This window comes from Lampetra planeri, chromosome 42 (genome assembly GCF_965212315.1).
Source record: "Lampetra planeri chromosome 42, kcLamPlan1.2.h2, whole genome shotgun sequence".
Taxonomy (NCBI): domain Eukaryota; kingdom Metazoa; phylum Chordata; class Hyperoartia; order Petromyzontiformes; family Petromyzontidae; genus Lampetra; species Lampetra planeri.
The window spans coordinates 7,166,977-7,188,840 of NC_136148.1; the positions used below are offsets into that span (position 1 = coordinate 7,166,977).

The window sequence follows — 21,864 nt, forward strand, 5'->3', positions numbered from 1 at the left end:
CAGACTAACTTGGGTGATGCACTGCTTATCAAGAGTTGGCAGTGACACGGCGTAGCGGTAACGAGTTCACTGCTTGTTGCAGGGCCTCGCGGTTCGAATCCAGCAGCTGCCCTGACTATGATTGCGGCTGTGATAACCACGTGACGTCACTGCTTCACATCAATGTTCCCGTGATGTCATTCATAAGAGCAGAGCAGAGCACTGCGCGGAGGGCGTCTCGGTATAAATTTGCCAAATTTGAAAAATCACACCGCCAATCACCAATTTGTGATTACACGCAGAGCAATCGTTACCCCTCCTACTCTGTGAACACTTGTCAGGTCCCTGCTGAAAAAGGATCTTCTGAGACTCAGTGAGGCTTTCCTGGGTACATTTAAATATTATCACCATCATCGCCATCACGGCCCTGATTAACATAGTCACTGTTATCATTGCCGTGGCCATTACCAAAATATGAGAATAGGTTTTCCCCTTTTTATCTAGCAAGAAAACAGGTGTTAAGATGTTAAAACACCAAACTGAAAACTTTTACAGGGAATCATGTCTGCATTAACCAATTTGGTGTTTTAACATCGTAACACCTGTTTTGTTGCCAGAAAAACGGGGAAAACCTATTCTCACTGTCAACATTATCATCATCATGGACTAATTTATTTTGTGTTTACTTTTTTGTTGTTTGTGCTTTTTGCTTGATGCCATTTCTTTATTTGTTTATTTATTGTTTATTGTGCTTGGTAGTAGGATTGTCATTTGCTTGGTGTGTGTGTGTGTTGGACTTCTTTTTTGCCGTGCATAGCCAACCACAGTATATGGGATTTGGTCCTTATATTTCGAATTAATGTACAGCGTTGTGGGATGCTGCTGGCATGAATGACACTGCTATATAAAAGTAAAGTATTATCATCGTTGTCACGTAGATATAGATGGCGATGCACAAGCTGGGTTAACCTCTGAGATGTTTAAGTAATCCAGGTGCTGCCCCCCCACCGCTGCCCCCCATGACTTCCATTTGGCAGCAGCAGCAGCGCTCCTGAGCCGCTCCCCAGCTCTTGTCCTGCCGGCCCTTGGCCGTTTCATCGACGTTAGAAGCCGGAGCCGATAAGTGGTCAATTGTCAGCATGGCGGTCAATAGACGACTCTATTTATTTAAGAAACCAATTCGCGGCTTAACAGGGGGAGGGGAAATGCTTCTGAGAGTGGGCCGCGCCGTACGCGAGCTCTCACGCCGATTGTTTGCAGTGGCTGAGCAAGAAAAGCTCCGTGGAGATGCACCGAGAACACTTACTAAGCCCTCCCCTCTGTAGAGTCTGTCCACGTTGCGCACATTGCACACACGCCAACCCCAAACGGTACAACTCAGTGAGACCCCCGACTGAAAAATCCTTGGAGGAAAAAAAATAATGAACTGATAGGGAAACTCAAGAGACAGGGGCGCCACAATGGCGAGATGTTAACTACCTCGCCTGGTACGCAGGAGGTCGGGAGTTTGATCCCGAACCCGACGGCCGCTGTATATTTGGAGTTTACCTGTTTTCCCCGTGGTCGTGTGGATTTTTCTCCGGGTCCTCCTGTTATTCCCTCCACATTTAGAAACACACTTTTAGAACATTTGGGCTTCTATACATTTCCACGTGATAAGCCACTTCGTTGAGATATCATTTGTGGCCAGGTCACTTTTGAAAAAAGAGCGCAGTGGACCTTACCTGGTAAAACCCAAGAAACTGAGAAGGAAACCCAAGAAACCGAGAGTGACCCGTCTCGTATTCACGTGCATTGCGGCTCTTGAAATACCGTGTTTTTTTTACCGAATTCGAAACAAATGGCTTGGCTTGTTAATTTGGTTGCCGGGCCCTCCGATCTATCCACTGCTGGATGAAGCCGCCGCCACGCCGTTGCGATCCTTCTAGGCTTCTAGCCACGGCGAGAAACCTCCTCACGTCGTTGCGGTTACTCGTGGCCCTGGCTGCGACACTGTGGGACGTCTTGGAACATAACGGCTGCTGGCAGTGACACCGCGGGGAGCTGTCCGCAAAGTCAAGAGTAGGAACCTTCCACTCGGAATGCTGTGCAGCACGCACTGGGGACGGGGATGTGGTGATGGTTGCATTGCAAGCGGATGAAGGTCATAGCTAGGTTAATCACCAGAAATTTAAACCCTTAATGGCTGCTAAAGGAGGAATAATGATTCAATTAAGATAAACATTGCCATAGCAAACAATGTGCAAAAAAACCAAAAAAACTGAACAGCAAAATAAAATAAAAACGTTTAACTTTTTCTGCAACACTTTTGTTGTTGTTTTTTTTAATGATTTTATCCCGGTTTTTCTATCGGCGTCACATCATGAGACAAATGTTCCATCAGGAGCGCTTGCAGAGCAGTGGAACTGTCTAATTGACAGCAGCCCGTGGAAGCGGATACTAGAAGAACTAAAAAGAAATGCAATAAAACTCTGCTAAATTGGAGGAATGTAAGACCATTAAACCCATAGCAAAATGAAATTACACTCACAAACACTGCAACTGATGAAGAATTGCACTGCACGCGAAAACAGAGTAAAATAAAGCAGAAACAAATATTGAGTGGTACCTTACTACTCACCAAACAACACACCTATGCACCTACCCACCTGTTCACCGACAACTCACCTACCACTCACTCACCGACTCACTCAGGATCACCACCATCTCTTCTTTTCAGCGTCTATGCCCTGCCCACTACAATTCTACGCGTAGACCTGCGGTGCATTTCTCAACTCCAGTGAATAGTGGTGGGGGTGGGGGGGATTGTCTCGAAACTCGGGTCAGTGGCTTCGTTTTAACAGCCAAACGACGCATGTTGTATGTACGTGCGTTGAACTTCTTTCGTGCAGTGCGTGGCCAACCGTGCTAATCGGAGATGAAAGCCGGACAGAAATGCCCTTGACGAAAACAAACCCGGATTGTGAGCAGCGGCACCGCCACCACCGCCGCGACTGTGACGAGCTCGTCACCTTGATCTCGGCGGGCCGGTAGTGCCGCCGGTGCTCCTCCTCGAGCGCCGTGCGATATCCGTCGCGCAGGAACCTGCGGAAGCCGTAGCGGCCGCGCAGCTTGCGCACCACCTTGTCCAGTGCCTGGTGCCGCAGGGCATCGTCATCGACGGCGAATGCCGGGTAGCCAAGCACCGGCAGCAGGGCCGCGTCGGTGTTCTGCAACACAACGGGGGGATGTAACTGTAGAGCAGCGCTAACAGCGGCGCCTCTCTCTGATGAGGAAAGGCGACAACGTGAGGTCTTTCATCGCGACCAGGACCAACAGGGATGGCAATGACATTGCGAAGGATTTATCCAGCAGTGGATAAAGCACGGCTGCTGCTGAAGATGATATTCACAGCTAGATTTGCATTAAAATAAATTTTGGGTGGCGAGGTGGTGCGGTGGCAACATTTGTGCCTCACAGCAGGAAGAATCTGGGTTCAATTCGCAATTCGAGTGACTTTCTGCATGGAGTTTGTATGTTCCCACCCTGTGGATTTGCTCTGGATTCTCTGGTGTGCGCCCATAGCTAAAACAAAACAAATTCCACAGTGGAACTGGTATTGGCCAAAACTTCCCAATGCTGAAAGATTACCAGAAAAAATACAAAATTGAGGTTACACACGGCAGAGGCAACATCACCCTCTACTGTGAAAACTTTGGCAGGACCCTCCTGAAAAAGAGCCTTGAGACTCGGTGAGGCTCTCCTGGGTGAACAAGCAAAGTAACAATAAGGATAATCATAATAAACTGTTCGTGACCATAACTACACTCAGTCAAATAAATGCATTGCCACTCCAATCTGACAAATAAATACATCCTCCAATCATTCGGGAGCATGTCGGTGATTTGTACTTGCAATGGGAAGTGACGGTTTGATTTTCAATTTAATTTTCAATACGGAATTTGTTTTCAATTACATTGGGACATATAGGCTTTAATTACCAGCACGGCAATCTGCAGAGCACACTGTGGAATCGCCACTCAATTTGTAATAAATGCCACGACGCCCTTCAATTAAGCAGCCTGTGTTGACTAAAGTGAAATTGAATGTGTTTTGAGCTAACAAAGCGTGTCCAACTGTCAGCACAGGCTCACGCATGCGCACACGTGTACACGCACACACCAAAGCCCTCCAGTGCCAAGTGTCTCTCTGCTAATACGAGCCATGGGGCGGCAGACTTTATCCGTTGGTCAACCTGAAGCGGTGGTGGAAATTCCACATTACCATGGATGACGACCGGGCAGGGATTATATTCCTCGCTCGATATTTTCCCATGACCAAATTTAAAGGTCGTGTGACATCAATACATTTGTCACGTAGTTTGACAAGATCTCACCTGCAAATTACTCAACTGCGATTATACACACGGCAGAAACCATTGCCCCATAGTGGCAGACGTTACCCAGGCCACTGTTATACTGGTAGGAACCTCCTGATTACACCAGCCCACAGGGGATTATTGTGTCCGTCCGTCCGTCCGTCGTGCAGGGAGGGGCTGGGTGGGGAGGGAGGCGCTGGGTGGGGAGGGGCTGGGTGGGGAAGGTGGGGCTGGGTGGGGAGGGTGGGGCTGGGTGGGGGGTGGGAGGGGTGGGGAGGGGAGGGGCTGGTCACCCCGTGGTGCCCTTATAAAACTCAACGTTTAACCTACTCACGCCGACTTGTGCCCGCCCTCACAGTCGGGCATATTTGCAGAATACACCACGCCGCCGTTGACCCTGGCCATTGACCGAGCAACCCAACGTCCCTACCAGCTCCCTCCGCAGGAATGTGTTATATGACACTCATGCTGGTCTCGTGAGTTCACACCTGGTTAAATAAAATACATTTTTACTCACTCATACTTTCTTATCGTTTACTCATCCACCATCTCACTCACCCACTCCATCATTCACTCACTCATTCACACACTCGAGAGACTCACCCGGTCTCTTGAGTTCTAACGTTGTTTAACAAAATCAACTTGAACCTTGCAACAGACATGCGTCCTCATTGAAGAGAGTTTATCTTAAGGCATAAGGAAGTACATTTTTTAAACTACCGCGCCGGGAGATTAATTCAAACCGGTGAGCTCTAAATCGCAAACCCCGCGTGCACCCCACTGCACCACTGGGAGTGGTGGTCGTAGTAGTGGTAATAAATAAATAATCAAATATAGAAAATGTGCTGCGGGGACGCCGCTCCTGACAGCCGCAGCCCACGGAAGCAAACCTGGCCAGATGTAATTAGAACGAGGAATTTCTGCCGATAAATCTCCTCCCGCTGGGTAGAAGATTCCGGACCTGTAATCCGCTTAGGGCGGTTTCACATTCCCCCTCCCTGCCCACTCCACCACCATGCTTCCAATTCAGCTGAAGCCGGGCGCAGACACAATTAGTCCAGTTTAGGAATTAATTATCCTCGCTGCGTCTGTTCTACCGTGCCACAGCGCTCGCTCGGCGGGCTCGGAGCAAAAACTCTCCCTCTGGCCCACGAGCGTGGCACACTCCGGTGTTTGGACTCCTACTTAGTTTTGTGTTGAGTTTGTTGTCCTTCCCCCTGCACCTCTGATTCGCACGGTTGGCTATGTACGGTGCGAAATAAGTTAAACATACATACTTGTGTTGTGGTAAGAGTGCACAACCCAAAATTTTGATGCATTTCTATCCTTGCGCATGATGGCAAAAACGGTACGTTCAGGAGCTAAAATACTAATGTCGAAGTCTTCTAGCCATGAGTTGATTCACTCAAAGATCTCATCCGATCAGTTTCTGGCCTTTAAAAAGCCTTTTTTGTGGAATCTAGCTCTACTGATTACATATGGCTTCGAAATAATGACGTCCATTTCGCCGAGATCACAGTGTTGTGTTTAAGGTGACTCGAAATCATGTAATCCTGAGAGTTAAACGCCGGTATTTTTTTTTATGGGGAAATTTTGCCAATACCAGCTGTGGGAAGAAACCGGAAAACCTAGAGGAAACCCATGCAGAACAGCAGGAGAACAATACAAACTACACACAGGGATGCTCCAGAGTTTGGTCTCGAACCCAGGTCCTTCCCATTGATATACGGTGCTTTTTCTGGAAGACTTTGCAGTTTTTTCCTGGATTTTTATGTTTGCGCGTAGTCACTTCAAGATGTTTCTTGTTCATGTTTTTGTTTGTTGCGGTTGCACCCGATTCAAGAGCCGAATGGCTCACAGGGCTATACCAAATAAACGAAACTGAAACTTCTCGCTGCACCATCACCACCCTGCCACCATAACGGTTTGGATAGTATCAAGTTCAAATCGTTGTGTCAGTGCCATCGAGTCAATGTTGTACTGTGGTTTTTACGCGATGCTTCCGTGCAACTGTGTCAATGTTGTCTTGTTGATGTGTTGTTATTGCGCGATTTATTTTTGTTAACGTCTTTGTGCTGTTATTTATGATTGCTGGGCTGCATATATTTTGCGTCTATTGTGTCATTGTTGTGTTCTGTTATGTTTTGTTGCGTTCTTGTTGTTGCCAATGTTATTGTTGCTGTTGTCACTGACGTGAGAGCGAGACTCGCGGGGCAGCAGGGAGTGCAGCGTCTGTCGGTTGCGGTTGTGAGCATCCGTGTCCACGAAGATGACTGACCAGGAGCAGCCCTGCACCACCAACAACATCAGCATCGCCACCAACAACATCAACATCACTATCACCATCGGAAACATCACCAACAACAACATCAACATATATATACACGCACAAAGATAAAGATCCCCCGTATTGCCTTAACAGACTGTTGTGACAAGTGCTGTTAGCGAGCACCAATGAAGGCCGGGACTGCACACGAGGGGGTGGGTGGCCAGCACCATGCCCGACCGCCTTTGTCTCCCCAGAGGCGAAGTTTACACACTGCACCAGGTACTCATTTGAGGCTAAGTCGATCTAGGGGAGACCCAGGACAGGTTCAGATAATCGTCAATGCTGGTGGCCGTGAGAAGGAATCGAACTCGAGTCGTTGGGTTCGTAGCACAGCACGCTAACCACTGTGCCACCGCTCCCCACACACACACATATTTACACACACAGCATATGAGTAAAGAAACCGAAACGCGCCAGATATCGTCAAAGCTCGGTAGCAAAGCAGCGGCAAGCCTGGCATAGTACTTGGGATGGGTGACCACCGTGAGCATCATTCAGTGGGGGGCGATTCATACGCCATCTGAAAATAATGTGCACTTCTTACATCGATTCATTTGGGGTGCAACGATAAGCCATTGTACAACAGAGCTATTGTCGACTGTGCGCTTTAATACAACCAGAGATGTACTGCCCAAGAACCACACCAAAGTCGTTTGTGTACAGGTCTACCCTTAGCCGTAGTTCACCCTCAAGTTTGATTTAACATTTCCCGTCGTTGCTGATGAAATCACAGCTGCCGGTGCAGAGACAGCTTTTGGCCTTTATTGCTTTGTGCTGACGTTTGCAACTCATTTTATTGCAAACGCATCGCGAAATATTGGCTGTCTGTCCATGACAATGTCGCCTCTCTCCTTAATGAAATCGTTCTCTCTCCACGATCAACAGCAACACAAATTCCAGCACTCTCGCTTTTACTTTTCATTCTGATTGCTATTCAGGGGTAAAACACAAATGAACAATAACAACAGCAGCAGTAGCAACCTGGGCAGGCAAATCCAAAAGATTATCCTGTGCGTGTTATCATATATGTCCATATATATAAAAGGCAAAGTTGTGAATATGTGTGTCTGTTCAAAATGTTTAGCTTACTTCCCGACATGCAACAAACTGGAAATTTGCCATGTGAGTACTTTCCAGACTGTACACCATGCAAAAATTATAAAAATACACTTTTGCTTTTTTTTTGGGGGGAGGGAGCTCAATAATGCATATATTTTTTGCACGGCAACTGAGCTGTGACGTCAAATCTGTGGAAGCGTAACGCATTGTAGTGTAGTGGTTAGCGCGCTGCGCTTACGAACCCGCCGACCCGAGTTCGATTCCCGCTCACGGCCACCACCGGTGACGATTATTTTAACCGGTCCTGGGCCTCCCCTAGGTCGACTCAGCCTCAAACGAGTAACTGGTGTGGTGTGTGAACATCGCCACTGGGGAGACAAAGGCGACCGGGCGTCGTGAATCCAACTCCTGGGCAAAGCCGGGTAGTTTAGCTAGTAGTAATTATTATCCAGAGTAATGCTTATTTTTTTTATTTCAATAAGTGGGAACCAATTTTAAATGCTTTTGTCCAAGATATTGTCATTTCCTACCATAAACGTCAGAGGAGCGCAGAGAGTAAAAAAAAATGCAATCGTTAATAAATAATAATTTCTAAATAATCGTTTGTTCGTTTCTCAATCCGCTTGTCCTGGTGAGGGTCGCAGCAGCATGTTGAGTAGGGCGGTCCAGACCTGCCTTTACTTGGCGACATACTCTAGGTCTTCCTAGGGAATTCACAGACGTTCCCAGGCCAGCTGAGCGACATAGTCCCGTCAGCGGCTCCTGGGCTGGCTCGGAGGTCTTCGCCCAGTGGGATGTGCCCGGTAGAGTTGCAGGTGGAGTCTACCGGCGGGCATCCTTGCCAGGTGCCTGGACCACCTCAACTGGCTCCTCTCAATCCGGCGGAGCAGCGGCTCGACTCTGAGGCTCTCCCGGATTACCAAGCTCCTCACGCAATTACGGAGAGTGAGCCCGGCAACCCTGCGGAGAAATCTCATTTCGGCCCCTTTTACCCGTGATCTCATCCTTTTGGTCATCACCCAAAGCTTATGACCATAGGAGAGGGTGGGAACGTAGATCGACCTGCAAACCGAGGGATTAGTTTGAGAACTCAGGTCCCGCTTCACTACCACGGAACGGTACAGCGCCCGCAACAATACAGCGCCAGCTGTATTGTTGCGAGACCCCCAGGTACTTAACCTCCTCCACTAAGGGCACCTGTTCCCCCTCACCTGGACAGCACAAGGCACCATCTCCCGGGAGTGAGCCATGACCTCAGATTTGAAGGTGCTGATCCTATCCCAGCCGCTTCACACTCGGCATCAAACCGTTTAAGTGCATGCTGGAGATCACAGACTGACGAGGCAAAGAGGACAACGTCGTCTGTAAAAAGCAGCGACGCCACCTCCATGCTCCCGTGCTGGATACTCTCCATACCTCGGCTGTGCCTTGATATCCTGTCCATGAAAATCACGGAGAACACGGTCAAATGTCATCTCCAGGTCTACAAAGCAGAGATAGACTTGAGAAGCATACTCTCATGACCCCTCAAATATTTTTGAGAGGCAAAAGAGCTGGTCCATTGTTCAACGACCCTAACGGTATCCGCATTGTTCCTGCTGAATCGGAGTCTCGACCACCTGGGGGTAGTCTCCTCTCCAGCACCCTGGCATTGGCTTTACCTGGGACGCTGAGCAGTGTGACCCTTCTGTAGTTGGAGCACACCCTTTGGTCCCCTTTCTTAAAAACTGTTACCACGACTCCAGTTTGCCAATCCAAAGGTACTGTAACCCGCCTTCCATGCAACATTGAAGATGTGTGTTAACCACAGCACTCCTACACTGTCCAGCACTTTTAACAACTCTGGGCGATCTCGTCCACCCCAGGAGCGTTGCCGCTATGAAGGCCCTCGACTGCCACAGCGACTTCAGCAGCCGTGATGGATCCGACCCCCCTCCCCCCCCCCCCCAGCTGTTTCCAGGGTTGCCTGTTGCCTCCTGAGACGAGGGCATTTCCACCGGGTTGATGAGCTCTTCAAAGTGTTCCTTCCACCTCTCGCCTATCTCCTTACTTGAGTTCAATGTTACGCCGCCACCCTTACTGAGAACAGCCTGGGCCACGTTCCGTCGACCTCTCCTAAGGAATCGGATGGTTTGCCAGAACTTCTTTGAGGCTGCTCGGTAGTTCCTCTCAATGGCCTTTCCAAACTCCTCCTACGCCCAGCGGTAGCGACTGCTACCACTGCCACCCTCTTGGCAAACCGGTTCCTCTCAGCTTGACAGCTTAACTCACAACTGGTGTCCACCAGCGGGTCCTAGGGTTGCCGCCATGACAAGCACCAACTGCATTCAGGCAACATCTTTTCGCAGCTCCATCGACGATCGAGGTCCTGATCATCGTCCACTCGGACTCAATGTCCACGACCTCCCCTGGAGCATCGGAGCTTTCCCTGAAGTGGCAGTTGAAATATTTCTGCACTGGGTCTTCCACCAGACATTCCCAGAAAAGCCGCACTATTCGTTTGGGCCTTTCACGTCGATCTGGTCGGTGGCCCAAGCGTCGGATCCAACTACCACCAGGTGGTGATCAGTTGACAGCTCTGCCCCTATCTTCAACCGAGTGTCCATAACATACGGCCTGAGGTCCAATGTTAAAACTATAAAGTCAATCATTGAACTTCGGCCCAAGGTGCTCTGGTACCAAATACACTTATGAGCACCTTTATGTTCGAACATGGTGGTCGTTATTGACATTCCGTGACTAGCGCCGAATTCCAATAACATTACAGATCAGGGGGGCCATCCTCCAAATCAGGTCTCTCCAGGTGTCTCCATTGTTTCCCACGTGAGCATTGAAGTCGCCCAGTAAGACTATAGAGTCGGTAGGCGGCACTCTGTCGAGCACTACACCCACTGTGAGACCGACTATATCTAGTCGGTACCTTTCCACCTCCTTCACCAGCGCTCCTTCCCCCCCAGTGACGTCACATTCCACGTCCCAATAGCGAGTGTTCATCGCCAAGGTCCAGTCTGTCTGAGACCATCCCTCTCCCTGCCATACTGGCATCGCAGCCACCCCTCAGCCTTTATCCTGTGGATGGTCGGTCCTGTGGGCCCACCATCGGTCCTGTGGGCCCACCATCCGCAGGACGGTAAAACATAAATATCCACCTCTCTAATACAGTAGAGTGCAGATACAGAGGGTGAGCTGGCTATCTGCTTCTACCATGGCATTCCTTGATTTTAGTCAGTGGCCTTCATTATAACATAAGCGCTTATTAAAAATGTCCAGAGTTCATTGCTTGGTCAGTCAAAACTAAATGTGTTGGCCATGCGTGTACATTTGACGTTCTATAGAGCGCTCGGAGACGCCTTATTGATGTGCAGTGGGGCATTATAATAATGATTGACCCATCCATTTTTTTTGTAGCCCATGTAACGTACCTGAAATAATCTCACGTTTAACATTACCTGAAATTTTCTTTTTTTTAAACTGACAACATCCAAAGAAAATCCTGCAGAAATGTTTTAAAATCCAACGGTGCCCCCCACTGCCTTCCTAGCGGCGATGAAGTGGTGTGCGGGTGCATCGAGTAGCGAGACAAAACGTTCTTATGGGTGGCGATTAAACAACTACGACTCCGAACTAAACAGTTTATTTTACCAGGCAAGGCCCTCTGAGCTAAATAGCTCTTTTTCAGAAGCTACCTAATCACAAATTATAGCTCAACAAAGAGGCTTATCATCAAGTGGAAATTTACAGTAGCCAAATACTCTAAACGCATGTTTCTAAATGTACAGGGAAAAACCGGAGGACAAGAAGAAAAATTCACTCGACCACGGGGAGAACATGTAAAACTCCAAATATACAGGCATCAGTGTCGGGCACGACCCCTTGCATATCAGGCGAGGTAGTTAACAACTCGACGCCGTGGCGCAGGTTTTGGGATATTGACGATGAAGACGATGATCTCCATGATGATGAAAATGATAATGATGATGATGTACCAAGCGGACCACGTGGAGCAATACCGCAACTCCATCTAGGCCACTCATCACTCTCTGTGTCAGGGCACATACTTTGCACTCGCCCTTGTACATCATACAAACAATTACTGCACACCCTCGCTCACATTTATATAAGTTGTTCACCTCTTTGCACAAGCATACTTGCTTTTTTACCCTATTTGCTGATCTAATCATTGTTATTACATTTGTAAGCATATCTGTCTCGATCTGTCACTGCAGCATACATCAGCAATTTAGTCTGCCTTGCTTAATGACAACTGGAATAATACTCAATTATTATAATGACGCTGGCAATTAAAGTCATGTTACAAAGCCCATCGCAGCCACACGCGAGTCCAATTACACCGTCATTATTGCAGACTGAATTTTAAAAACCATTAATTCTCCGATAAAAGTCCCTTGGGCTTTCCGGACACACGCGCCAACTATTTTATTTAGAAACTATGGTTCTTAAAAACGTGGCATTTTAATGTCACTCTACGATATCAAATTACTTGGATCGTTTTGTTTTGAACTTTTTTGGATATTTCTTTCCTCTTGGCCGTCGCGTCAGGTTGACGGATGGCTGCCCTCGATGAGGAAATATCTGCCTCTAATGGCTGCAGGGGTGATGTTGACCCCCATTACATACGACAAATACACATTCAAAAACGTTCTTATGCACGCGATTCGATGCACGTGTCATGAGATTAAGAATCGATATTAATAGATAAACCCATACATTGCACTGCAATGTTGATCTGCATGCACTTCTGCACGCGTTCCACCATTTGAAAGGGGAACTCCCACCACTGGCGCAGAACCTTCAATTGAGATAAGCAAGGAGACTCTTGCAGTGTAACTGCTTTGAGGTTTTCGCGGTTTTGTTATATTGCTCTCCGACGTGTATTCGGGCTCATGGCACACACGTTTCGGCATTGTGTCCCGAAGTTTTAGTTCCTGGAGAAGCCTCCATCATGCGAAGAGAAACGTCGGATATCGCGCTTAACAGCAGGCGGTAGTTACAACCCAATATGTAATGCTCATCTCGTGTATTTGAAACGGTGATACGAACGCCTCCTCGTTAGAGCAGAGATACCCCGATGAGATTACGTACGCGACATCCATGCTGGTGAATTTGGAGGGCGAGATTGGGGATTAAGCTCGAGAAATGAGCGAATGGGACAGCGAATGAGGGAAGGGCGATTGCTTTGGCAGCAACGCTTAGGGTTGCCAACTTTCCTCTTCCCAAATAAACGGACAAAAGCGGCAAGGGGTGGAGGAGGGTGGGGGTGAGATTATCCGCTTGATGAAACATTGCAATTTTACACTGATAAATCTCATTCTGCACCAACATGGAGGATCATGGACAGGGCTTGATTTTAACGGGGTCTGTCCTTGCACACTACACCCAGTGTGGCTCTCGCTCTGGCGGCTAGTCACGTGCCAAGAGAGAACGGCTGCCAACTGACCATGTGTCCTGGTGCAGCCTTAACGAAATTGTGTAGCTTTAATGTTCTTGGCGAGCAATGCTCCGCTATGTGGGTCGCACTTTGGACCCGTGCAGAGCGTGGTGTTTTGTCGTCAAATCAGAGACATCGAATGAGTATTGTACCGCAAGGTCGATTAACGGACAGTCCGGTTTGAAAACCAAACATTTTGCAACCAAAGTAGAGCTGGACTATCCGACTCTTTTAAGTAGTCGATTACCCCCCCCACCCCTTTTTCTCTTGACTTTTGTTCCTCTTGCCTCACCTTCCCTTCACCGTATAAAAAGCCTATGCTCCTGCTGCTCACAGTCGCTGTGTGAGTGGGGCAGTGAGCCCAACCTTCTCCCTTTCCCAGAACCCAGGAGCACCGAGTTGGGGTTTCAGTCCACATAATTTCTGTACTCCTCCACCCCTCCCTTGGTGTGGTTCGTGCTTTGTATCGGGCTCAAATAAATAAAAAGTACACGATTATGCTCCTGATTATCGGTTGGATTTACTTAACTAATCGGATCACACAAAAATAGCCGTTCTCTCATGTAGTTGCTGGACGGGAGGTGATGGCCTGGTCTTGGAGACGTCATTGGCATCATCAGGCACGTCATAACTGGGTGTGGCTCGTAGAAGGGTTTCCAGCCTTCAGGAGGCAGGATGTGGAGATGGCTACCATTTTTTCCAGCGGCCACAAAATAAGAATTCAGTGATATTTTTCAGTGGATTAATTAACTAATTGTCTTGGCACGAAACGCAAGCAACACCCACACACACCCAAACAGCTTCCACTGCCACGTGTACAATGGCCATTGCTCTGCACACATCACCTGAGGCCCAAACAGGTTGAATCCGTTGATGGCTTCCAGCGCGGCCTTGGCAAGGCCCACAGAACTGCAGGGACAACGAGAGGAGTCCACTCAATTAGCAACGTTTTTATTTTCTTTCTTTATGTTATCATGAAAAGGCATGCGTGCATCTTCATTTAGCAGTGGATTGATCAATCATGGTTGATGATGATGATGATGACGATGTTGATGTGAAGCATACATTGAGTGTGTGGACTTATATTGTCCGGATCTGGTGAGGTGGTGGCTCTGAGGCAAAGTGGTAAGGTATGAGTTCAAATCCCAAGGGGAACATTCCCCCTGATAAAATTAAAACCACTTCGTTGGAAGTCAGGAGCCATTGTGTTGTTGGTAGCCTGGCCCTTGCCAAAGGAATATCCAATTTCCACCAGCATTGGTGAGAGCATGGAGAAACTCTTTACATGTATAATTTTAACTTAGAACATTTGAGAAAGCATTGTTTAATTAAAATCTAAGGGGTTCTGCGTCCCTCAACCAGATGAGCTGTATACCAAGTGTGTGAGACTTGAGGGATTTGATCTTGGGACCTCTAAATTAGCCCCTAAGCCAGAACTAAACTAGGCCATGAACCAGTCCCTAAAATAGGCCCGAAATGACCCCCTAAACCAGCCATGAACCAGGCCCTAATGCAGCCATCTAAATTAAGCCAAAACCAGGTCCAAAATCATTCATAATCAAGATCCAAAGCCAACTGCTTAAGTAGGCCAATATCAATGATTAATGCTACAGAACTATGTCCTAACCCAGACCTAAAATCAGTGGTTGGTTGTAACTGAACCTTAATCTCAATCCAGTTAAATCCGTGTAAATTAAAGAAGATTTCCACCAAACTTGTTCCATGCAATTGCATTGCTAGAGGCAGTGGCAAAACTATACACTTCTCCAGGGGTTGTGGTCCTGACATGTCCTACACTTCAAGTGGGGTCCTCCATTAGTCAATGTATTCCCCATGGCAACTATCAAAAGAACACCAGTTGTGATGTTCACAGGAGGGGGGGGGGATGTAACTGGCCCCATCGCCTCCCAACCTTGATGCGCCACTGGCCACTGGCCATCTGCAAAAAAGAGCTTTACAACTCATCAGATTTATTCGGTATGAATACATATTCTGATGACCCAGGCCACTGAACTGGCCCTGGTGAGCCCGGTCCCACCTGGCGTGCAGCTCCGTGCTGCCGTTGTTGTATTTGTTGCCGCGTTCCCACATTCCGAAGTCGGGCACGCGGTACGCACGCTCCACGCAGTACACCAGGTTCTGCACAAACGTCACCTGCACGGGGTGGCGGGGGAGGGGGTTAAATGAGAGGTGTGGGGGGGTGGAGTGGAGGAATCATATGGGATGGAGGAGACAGTGAGCAGGGGCTTTCTCTTCATCCAGATTGCTGCCCGGCAGCGGATAGGTGCATCATCACTGCTGGATGAAGGCCTCCCCCCCAAGCTGTCGCCATCTCTCATGCTCCTGCGATGTAACAAAACACGTGGCTCCTCGACGCGAGCTAATTCCATTGCTCCATTTCTGCGGTGAATGTCCTCTTTGACGCATGCGGTCCCTTGGCTGCCACTATGTTATTATTTTTGCCCATCGGCCATTGTCACCTTGTAACGACGTTATCATGCCCGAGACCCACGTATTTTTCTTAATCATATTTTGTTTAATCAGACGAGAACTAAGAGACCAGGATAGTCCTGTTTATAAGAGTGACCTGGGTGCCCTCCTTTGGTCAACGATAGGTCTCTAAAATGTGGATGTTCTCCTTGCGGATGTTATCCGTGTGGATATTCTCTGTGTGGATGTTCTCTGTGTCGATGTTATCCCATGCATTGTCTGGCAGACATCGTTCATATAAAACCAGGTGACAGTCCTGTGAGAAACCTGCGTCACAGAGGCAATTAAACACATTTATATAAAAAAAAACATTAACATTAACAATATGATGTATGGTGAGACTATTAAACATTACGTCTATATATAACATGAATGCTGCTTGGCAGTCTTTGAGTTACTCCACATAAAGTGGATGAGATGTACATTCCTAGATTGTCACGTGTGACGGCATGTTTTTTTTTTATTAAGCAGCACTGTTCCAAAGCTTGGTCATATTGAACGCTGCTTGCATAAATCTTGCAGACTGCAGGCTCGTGTCAATTAGTGAATCCAAACGGGCCTCAAATAGAGGTAAGGTGGGCGGTCCAAACGATTCACTGTGGCAGCGTTTTTCGCAAACGCCATTACTCGTGACCCACCACCACCCATCTCCTCTATTTACCAGAATATATCGCTCTTCAAATACAAATGAAGCCATTACACGTTGCTTCAAATTAAAACTGTGTGTGTATGTGTGTCGTGGGGAGAGGTAGAGTAGCAATTAGCGTGCTGAGCTACGAACCTGGCGACCCGGTTTCGATTCCCACTCACGGGCAACACCAGTAATAATTATCGGAACCGGTCCTGGGTCTACCTTAGGTTGACTCAGCCTCAAATGAGTACCTGGTGCGGTGTGTAAATGTAATGTAGTAACTCCACGGGAGACGACTTCACGGGTAACACACTCTTTATTTTATCAACTTGGTTACAGGTGACTAACACCTACTTGGTATCTCGGGTGACAAACACCCACTTAGCTACTTGGCGACTAACGCCCACTGAGTTACTCGGATGACCAACATCCACTTAGTACTCGGGTGACAAACACCCACTTAGCTACTTGGCGACTAACGCCCACTGAGTTACTCGGATGACCAACATCCACTTAGTACTCGGGTGACAAACACCCACTTAGCTACTTGGCGACTAACGCCCACTGAGCTACTCGGATGACCAACATCCTCTTAGCTACTTGGCGACTAACGCCACTGAGCTACTCGGATGACCAACATCCACTTAGTACTCGGGTGACAACCACCCACTTAGCTACTTGGCGACTAACGCCCACTGAGCTACTCGGATGACCAACATCCACTTAGCTACTCGGCGACTAACGCCACTGAGCTACTCGGATGACCAACATCCACTTAGCTACTCGGCGACTAACGCCACTGAGCTACTCGGCTTCACTAGGTCTTCAGCTCCGTCTTCGGGTCTTCAACTGGGTAACTCTCCCCGAGTGCTCTCGCGCGTCCCCCTTTATACCCCACCTGCGGACGTCGCTGCGAGCACCCACTTATTCGACCAATCGCCGGGTGCTGGCTACGATCCTCTTTTCCCACATCTCATCGTGCCTCACCACTCACTCCGCGCCGCCTCGTCATCTGTCACTCCCGGCGCGCGCGTCCACACCACGCCCACAACGCGTGCCCAACCCCGCACCCCGCGCCGCCCCGTGATCCATCACTGTCACAGTCGGCGCACGTCAATACCACCACTACATCACCCCCTACCACATAGCTCGCAGCCGCCCCGGCTGCTACAAAAATTACAAACCCTCCCTGTGTGCCCCGTAACACAACACAACAACAAGAACAACAACTAAGCTAACAACACAACACGACGCGAACACCACCATCCGCAACCCTCAACCAATGCCACCGCGACAACAGAACAATATATACAAACCGGCGAGTGACAATAGCAATGTGTATACAAAAAAAATAAATGGAAATTTTTTTTTTTTTTCTTTCGACTCGTGCAGTGTCCCCTTTTCTTCCGAGCGCCCCTACAACGGGACATTATCCCGGCAGAGGGGAACACCGGGCGAGCTCGGTGTAGAGCACAAAAAAAAAAACCCGTCCTCATGAAAATTGTTGAGACCTAGCCCGAGTCCGCCTTGCCGGTCCGTCGTACGGCACCAGACGCGGTTGAACGTCCGGTGGTGCCGGCGGTTCAGGAAGACATCGGCCAGGCATCGAGGACTCGTGCGTGCCCCGGGGTTCAGGCTCTCGATGGTCAGCAGCCGTCAAGCCCGAGGCACCTGGGGGTGGGTCAGGTGGAGACACGTGAGGATCAGCCTGCGACACCTCCCTCCCCGAGTCGACGGTCACATCACACGCCCGGTCGTCACGGCACAGAACGGGGTCACACGGTGCCGCATAGGGCTTCAGTCGGGAGGGGTGCACATACCAACGGCGTTTCCCCCATTTAATCTGTATACTCTGGGGCCGTGCAACCCGCACAATTTCCACCGGTCCCCTCCAAGGTCTCAACAACTTGGGGGACGTAGCCAACGGTGCATGTGGACAATGCAGCCAGGCCTTATCGCCTGGTTTCCAATCATGCGTATGCACCCTCCGCTCATGCAATTTCTCGTTTGCAATTTGCCGCGACCGCGAATTCAACCTTGCCCCCTCCCGCGCTTCAGTCAATTTGGCGATATTAAATTTGATGTGGTCTGCCAATTTAGATTTTGCACGTGGCTGGGAAATCCCCAGTTGGACGTCCATGGCCGGATCGGCCTCCCGCCCATACATAAGAAAAAATGGGGAAAACCCTGTCGCCGCATGAGGGGCCATTCGATAGGCCGCGAGTACCCCCGGCACCTGTAAGTCCCAATCAACCTGATCGTCGCAGACCTGTTGGCACAACATAGACGTAATCGTTCTGTTCAGACGCTCAACCATCCCGTCAGTCTGCGGGTGGTAGGGGGAAGTACGCACTTTCTTTGTACCCAACAGGTCGCACACCTCGCGCAACAAAACGCTCGAAAAATTCTTCCCTTGATCCGTCAGCAAGCGTTCGGGGGCGCCCTTGTCCAACACATAACCCTGGACAAAGGCGTCCGCCACCGCCGCAGCCGACTGGTTGGCGAGCGGCCATGCCATAGGCCATCGGGTGAAGTATTCCACGCCAACCAGCAGGAACCTATTTCCCCTTGGTGTAACCGGAAAGGGCCCCAAGATGTCCAACGCTACCAATTCGTTTATACGCGAAACCTGAATGGATTGCAGCGGTGGATTAGCCGCCAATGGTGGCGGTTTCCTTTTGGCGCACTCTACGCATCCCTTAAGAATATTCGCCACGTCGTTACCCATCCCCGGCCAATAATAGTCTCGCTGGATTAGGGCGAGCGTTTTGTGAAAACCCAGATGCATGAGCCGTTCATGAGCTGCCAGAACAATCCTACCCCGCATAGCAACAGGCACCACGAGCACGTGACGCTGGGACATGTTGTCCCACCTCATCAACAGGCCCTGTCTGCACACCCAGGAACCGACCCGCGCCTCCCCTTGTTCGGGAGCGCCAACTTTCCGACGCAGCGTAAGTAGGGAGCTGTCGGACATCTGGAGGCGGCCCCACTCAATGAGGGGCAACGACAACAGCGAATCCCTCCCCGTGGGGGCGTCCTCTTCCGGGGTGTCAGTGGCGGCGAGCGCAACTCCCGGGGCGCCGGCGACCGGGGGTTTGCACCGCGCTGATCCCAACAAACATGTGCAGTCCGTGCACGGCGGCAACCGCGACAAGGCGTCCGCGTTTGAGTGCCGCAACCCTTTTCGGTAAATCGTCGTGAATTGGTAGTCTTGAAGGACCTCCAACCATCGGGACAATTGGCCCGATGGCTGCGCCACGCGCATAGCGTATTGTAGAGCCGCATGGTCCGTCCGGACCGTAAAATGACGGCCGTAAAGATACGGCCTGAATTGCTGTGTAAAAAACACAATGGCTAACAATTCACGACGAGTTACGCAATAGCGTTGTTCTGCGGGGGAAAGAACCCTACTACCGTAGGCGACCACCCGTTCAACCCCCCCGACCAACTGTGAGAGCACCCCCCCGATACCCGTATTGCTGGCGTCCGTGTCAAGCAAAAACGGTTGTGTGAAATCGGGGTAACACAAGGGGGGAGCCTGCACCAAAGCGTCACGGAGGGAGCAGAACGCATCCTCCTCCTCTGCCCCCCAGTGAAACCTCACACCCTTAGCCGTCAAAGCATGCAGGGGCTTGGCTATGGTGGCAAATTGCTTGACAAAACGACGGTAATAGGAGGCAAAACCAATGAAACTACGAACCTCCGTGACCGAGGTTGGCGTTGGCCATGAGCTGACGCAATGCGTCTTAGCAGGGTCCGTCGAGATCCCTGAACGACTCACGATATGGCCCAAATACCTGACAGATTCCCGAAGCAGAAAACATTTAGCCGGTTTAAATTTTAGCTTAGCGGAACGCATCCTGAGGAACACCGCTCTCAGTCGCTGGAGGTGCTCCTCGAAAGTCCGACTAAAGACGATAATATCGTCAAGATAAATCAAACAGGTATCCCATTGGAGGCCCGACAAAACCAATTCCATGAGTCTCTGGAACGTGGCGGGAGCGGAATGTAAGCCCATGGGCAAACGGTTGAATTCAAAAAGGCCCCCAGGTGTGCGGAAAGCAGTTTTAGGTTTAGACTCGTTATCGAGTGGCAATTGCCAAAATCCAGAAAGCAGATCGAGTGTGGAAAAAAACTGCGCTCCCGCCAAGGCATCCAGCGACTCATCCATCCTGGGGAGCGGATACGCATCCGCCATCGAGATTTTGTTTAAGCGGCGGAAATCGACACAAAACCGCAAGGACCCGTCCTGTTTCTTTACTAGGACAATAGGAGCACCCCACGGACTAGAAGAGGGCGAAATGATATCGGCCGCCAACATATCATTAACCGCCGATTGCACATGTTCCTTCTCGGCCGGGCTGAGCCGGAAAGGATTCTGACGAATAGGGGCCGCGTCCCCTGTAGCTATGTGGTGGCGCAACAGGTCAGTGCAGCCGATATCGTACTTATGTTTGCTGAACACGTCAGCAAACTCGATGAGCAAACCCCTCAATGCTCCCAATTGCACCCCGGACAAGTTAGCAGAACCCGCACACAGCGAGTCCAACCACTCAGTCCCCTCATCACTTTGAGGATGCGACTCGACAGTAAAATCTGCTTGAGCCACGAGCCGTTCCTCAACGGGCAGCGGCGCGGCGTGAGCCAGCACCGTTCCCTGCGCAATTACGGCCGGCCGCGACCCCGTATTCAGGACCATTACGAACGGCTCACTGTCCCCTCTCACCATGGTTTGAGCAACCGCTAAGTCGAGGCCCTTACTGGCTCTGTTTGACGGCCCCAACAGCACCCCCTGTGCCTCCGCACCCACCTCGAGTGGCTTCCTGAACCGAAGGGGTACTAACATTTGCGATCCCGGGGGTACCCGTACAGTGTGAGTCGCCAGCGCCTGCACCGTCGCACAAACCGTGCGCACTTTGATAGGGCTCGACAAGAAGGCAACCCGCCGACCTGACGGAAGCTCTATGCAGGCCTGATCAATAAGAATTTTGATGGGCATTTTTGACAAAAAGTCCGTACCTAGCAAACAGGGAACGGCCAGCGATGATGATACAAAAATAGGGCCCGCTAATTTAATGTCCCCAATGCAAATAGTCGCCCGAATCTGGCCGATGATCCCCAGGGATCCCCCATTCGCCGCATAAAATGGCACGTCTACCGGCAGAAGGGGTCTACTTTGGACGGGAAGGATGTTATAAATAAGGTCCGAGATGATGGTGGCCGACGCACCCGTGTCAACAAGCACCCGGACCTCAACCCCGTCAATGAACCCCGTTACCACGGACGACCCGGCTGACGCAGCCACGATCCTGTGGGCCAATTCGGACCACTCGACTGCTTGCGGGCCGCGTTTGGACCCCCCCCACCGAATTGAACCCTCGGCACCCAGCCGCGAACCCCCCACCGCGAAGCGGCGACCCGAATGTGCCGTGTTTGTGGACCGAACGTGTGAGGTGCCGCGACTTGCCGGGTTTTGTTGGGATGACTTGTGGCCCTGGTCGTCGTCCCGACGTGGTCCTGCGGTGCGCGGACGCGGGGCCCGGCACCCGGCTGCGACGTGACCCCGA

At 50.0% G+C, this 21,864-nt stretch overlaps 1 protein-coding gene across 1 annotated transcript in view; it reads right to left on the bottom strand.

The window, feature by feature from the left end:
- The window catches only part of LOC144732353 (phosphorylase b kinase regulatory subunit beta-like), a 140,260-nt gene that overhangs the window by 70,315 nt on the left and 48,081 nt on the right, over positions 1-21,864 (bottom strand). Inside the window, exons 7-10 of the mRNA XM_078613832.1 lie at positions 15,212-15,327; positions 14,019-14,082; positions 6,530-6,625; positions 2,991-3,188 (exon numbers count right to left, since the gene is read on the bottom strand). Of these exons, the coding sequence (XP_078469958.1) occupies positions 2,991-3,188; positions 6,530-6,625; positions 14,019-14,082; positions 15,212-15,327 (474 nt within the window). The remainder of the gene's footprint in view (positions 1-2,990; positions 3,189-6,529; positions 6,626-14,018; positions 14,083-15,211; positions 15,328-21,864) is intronic.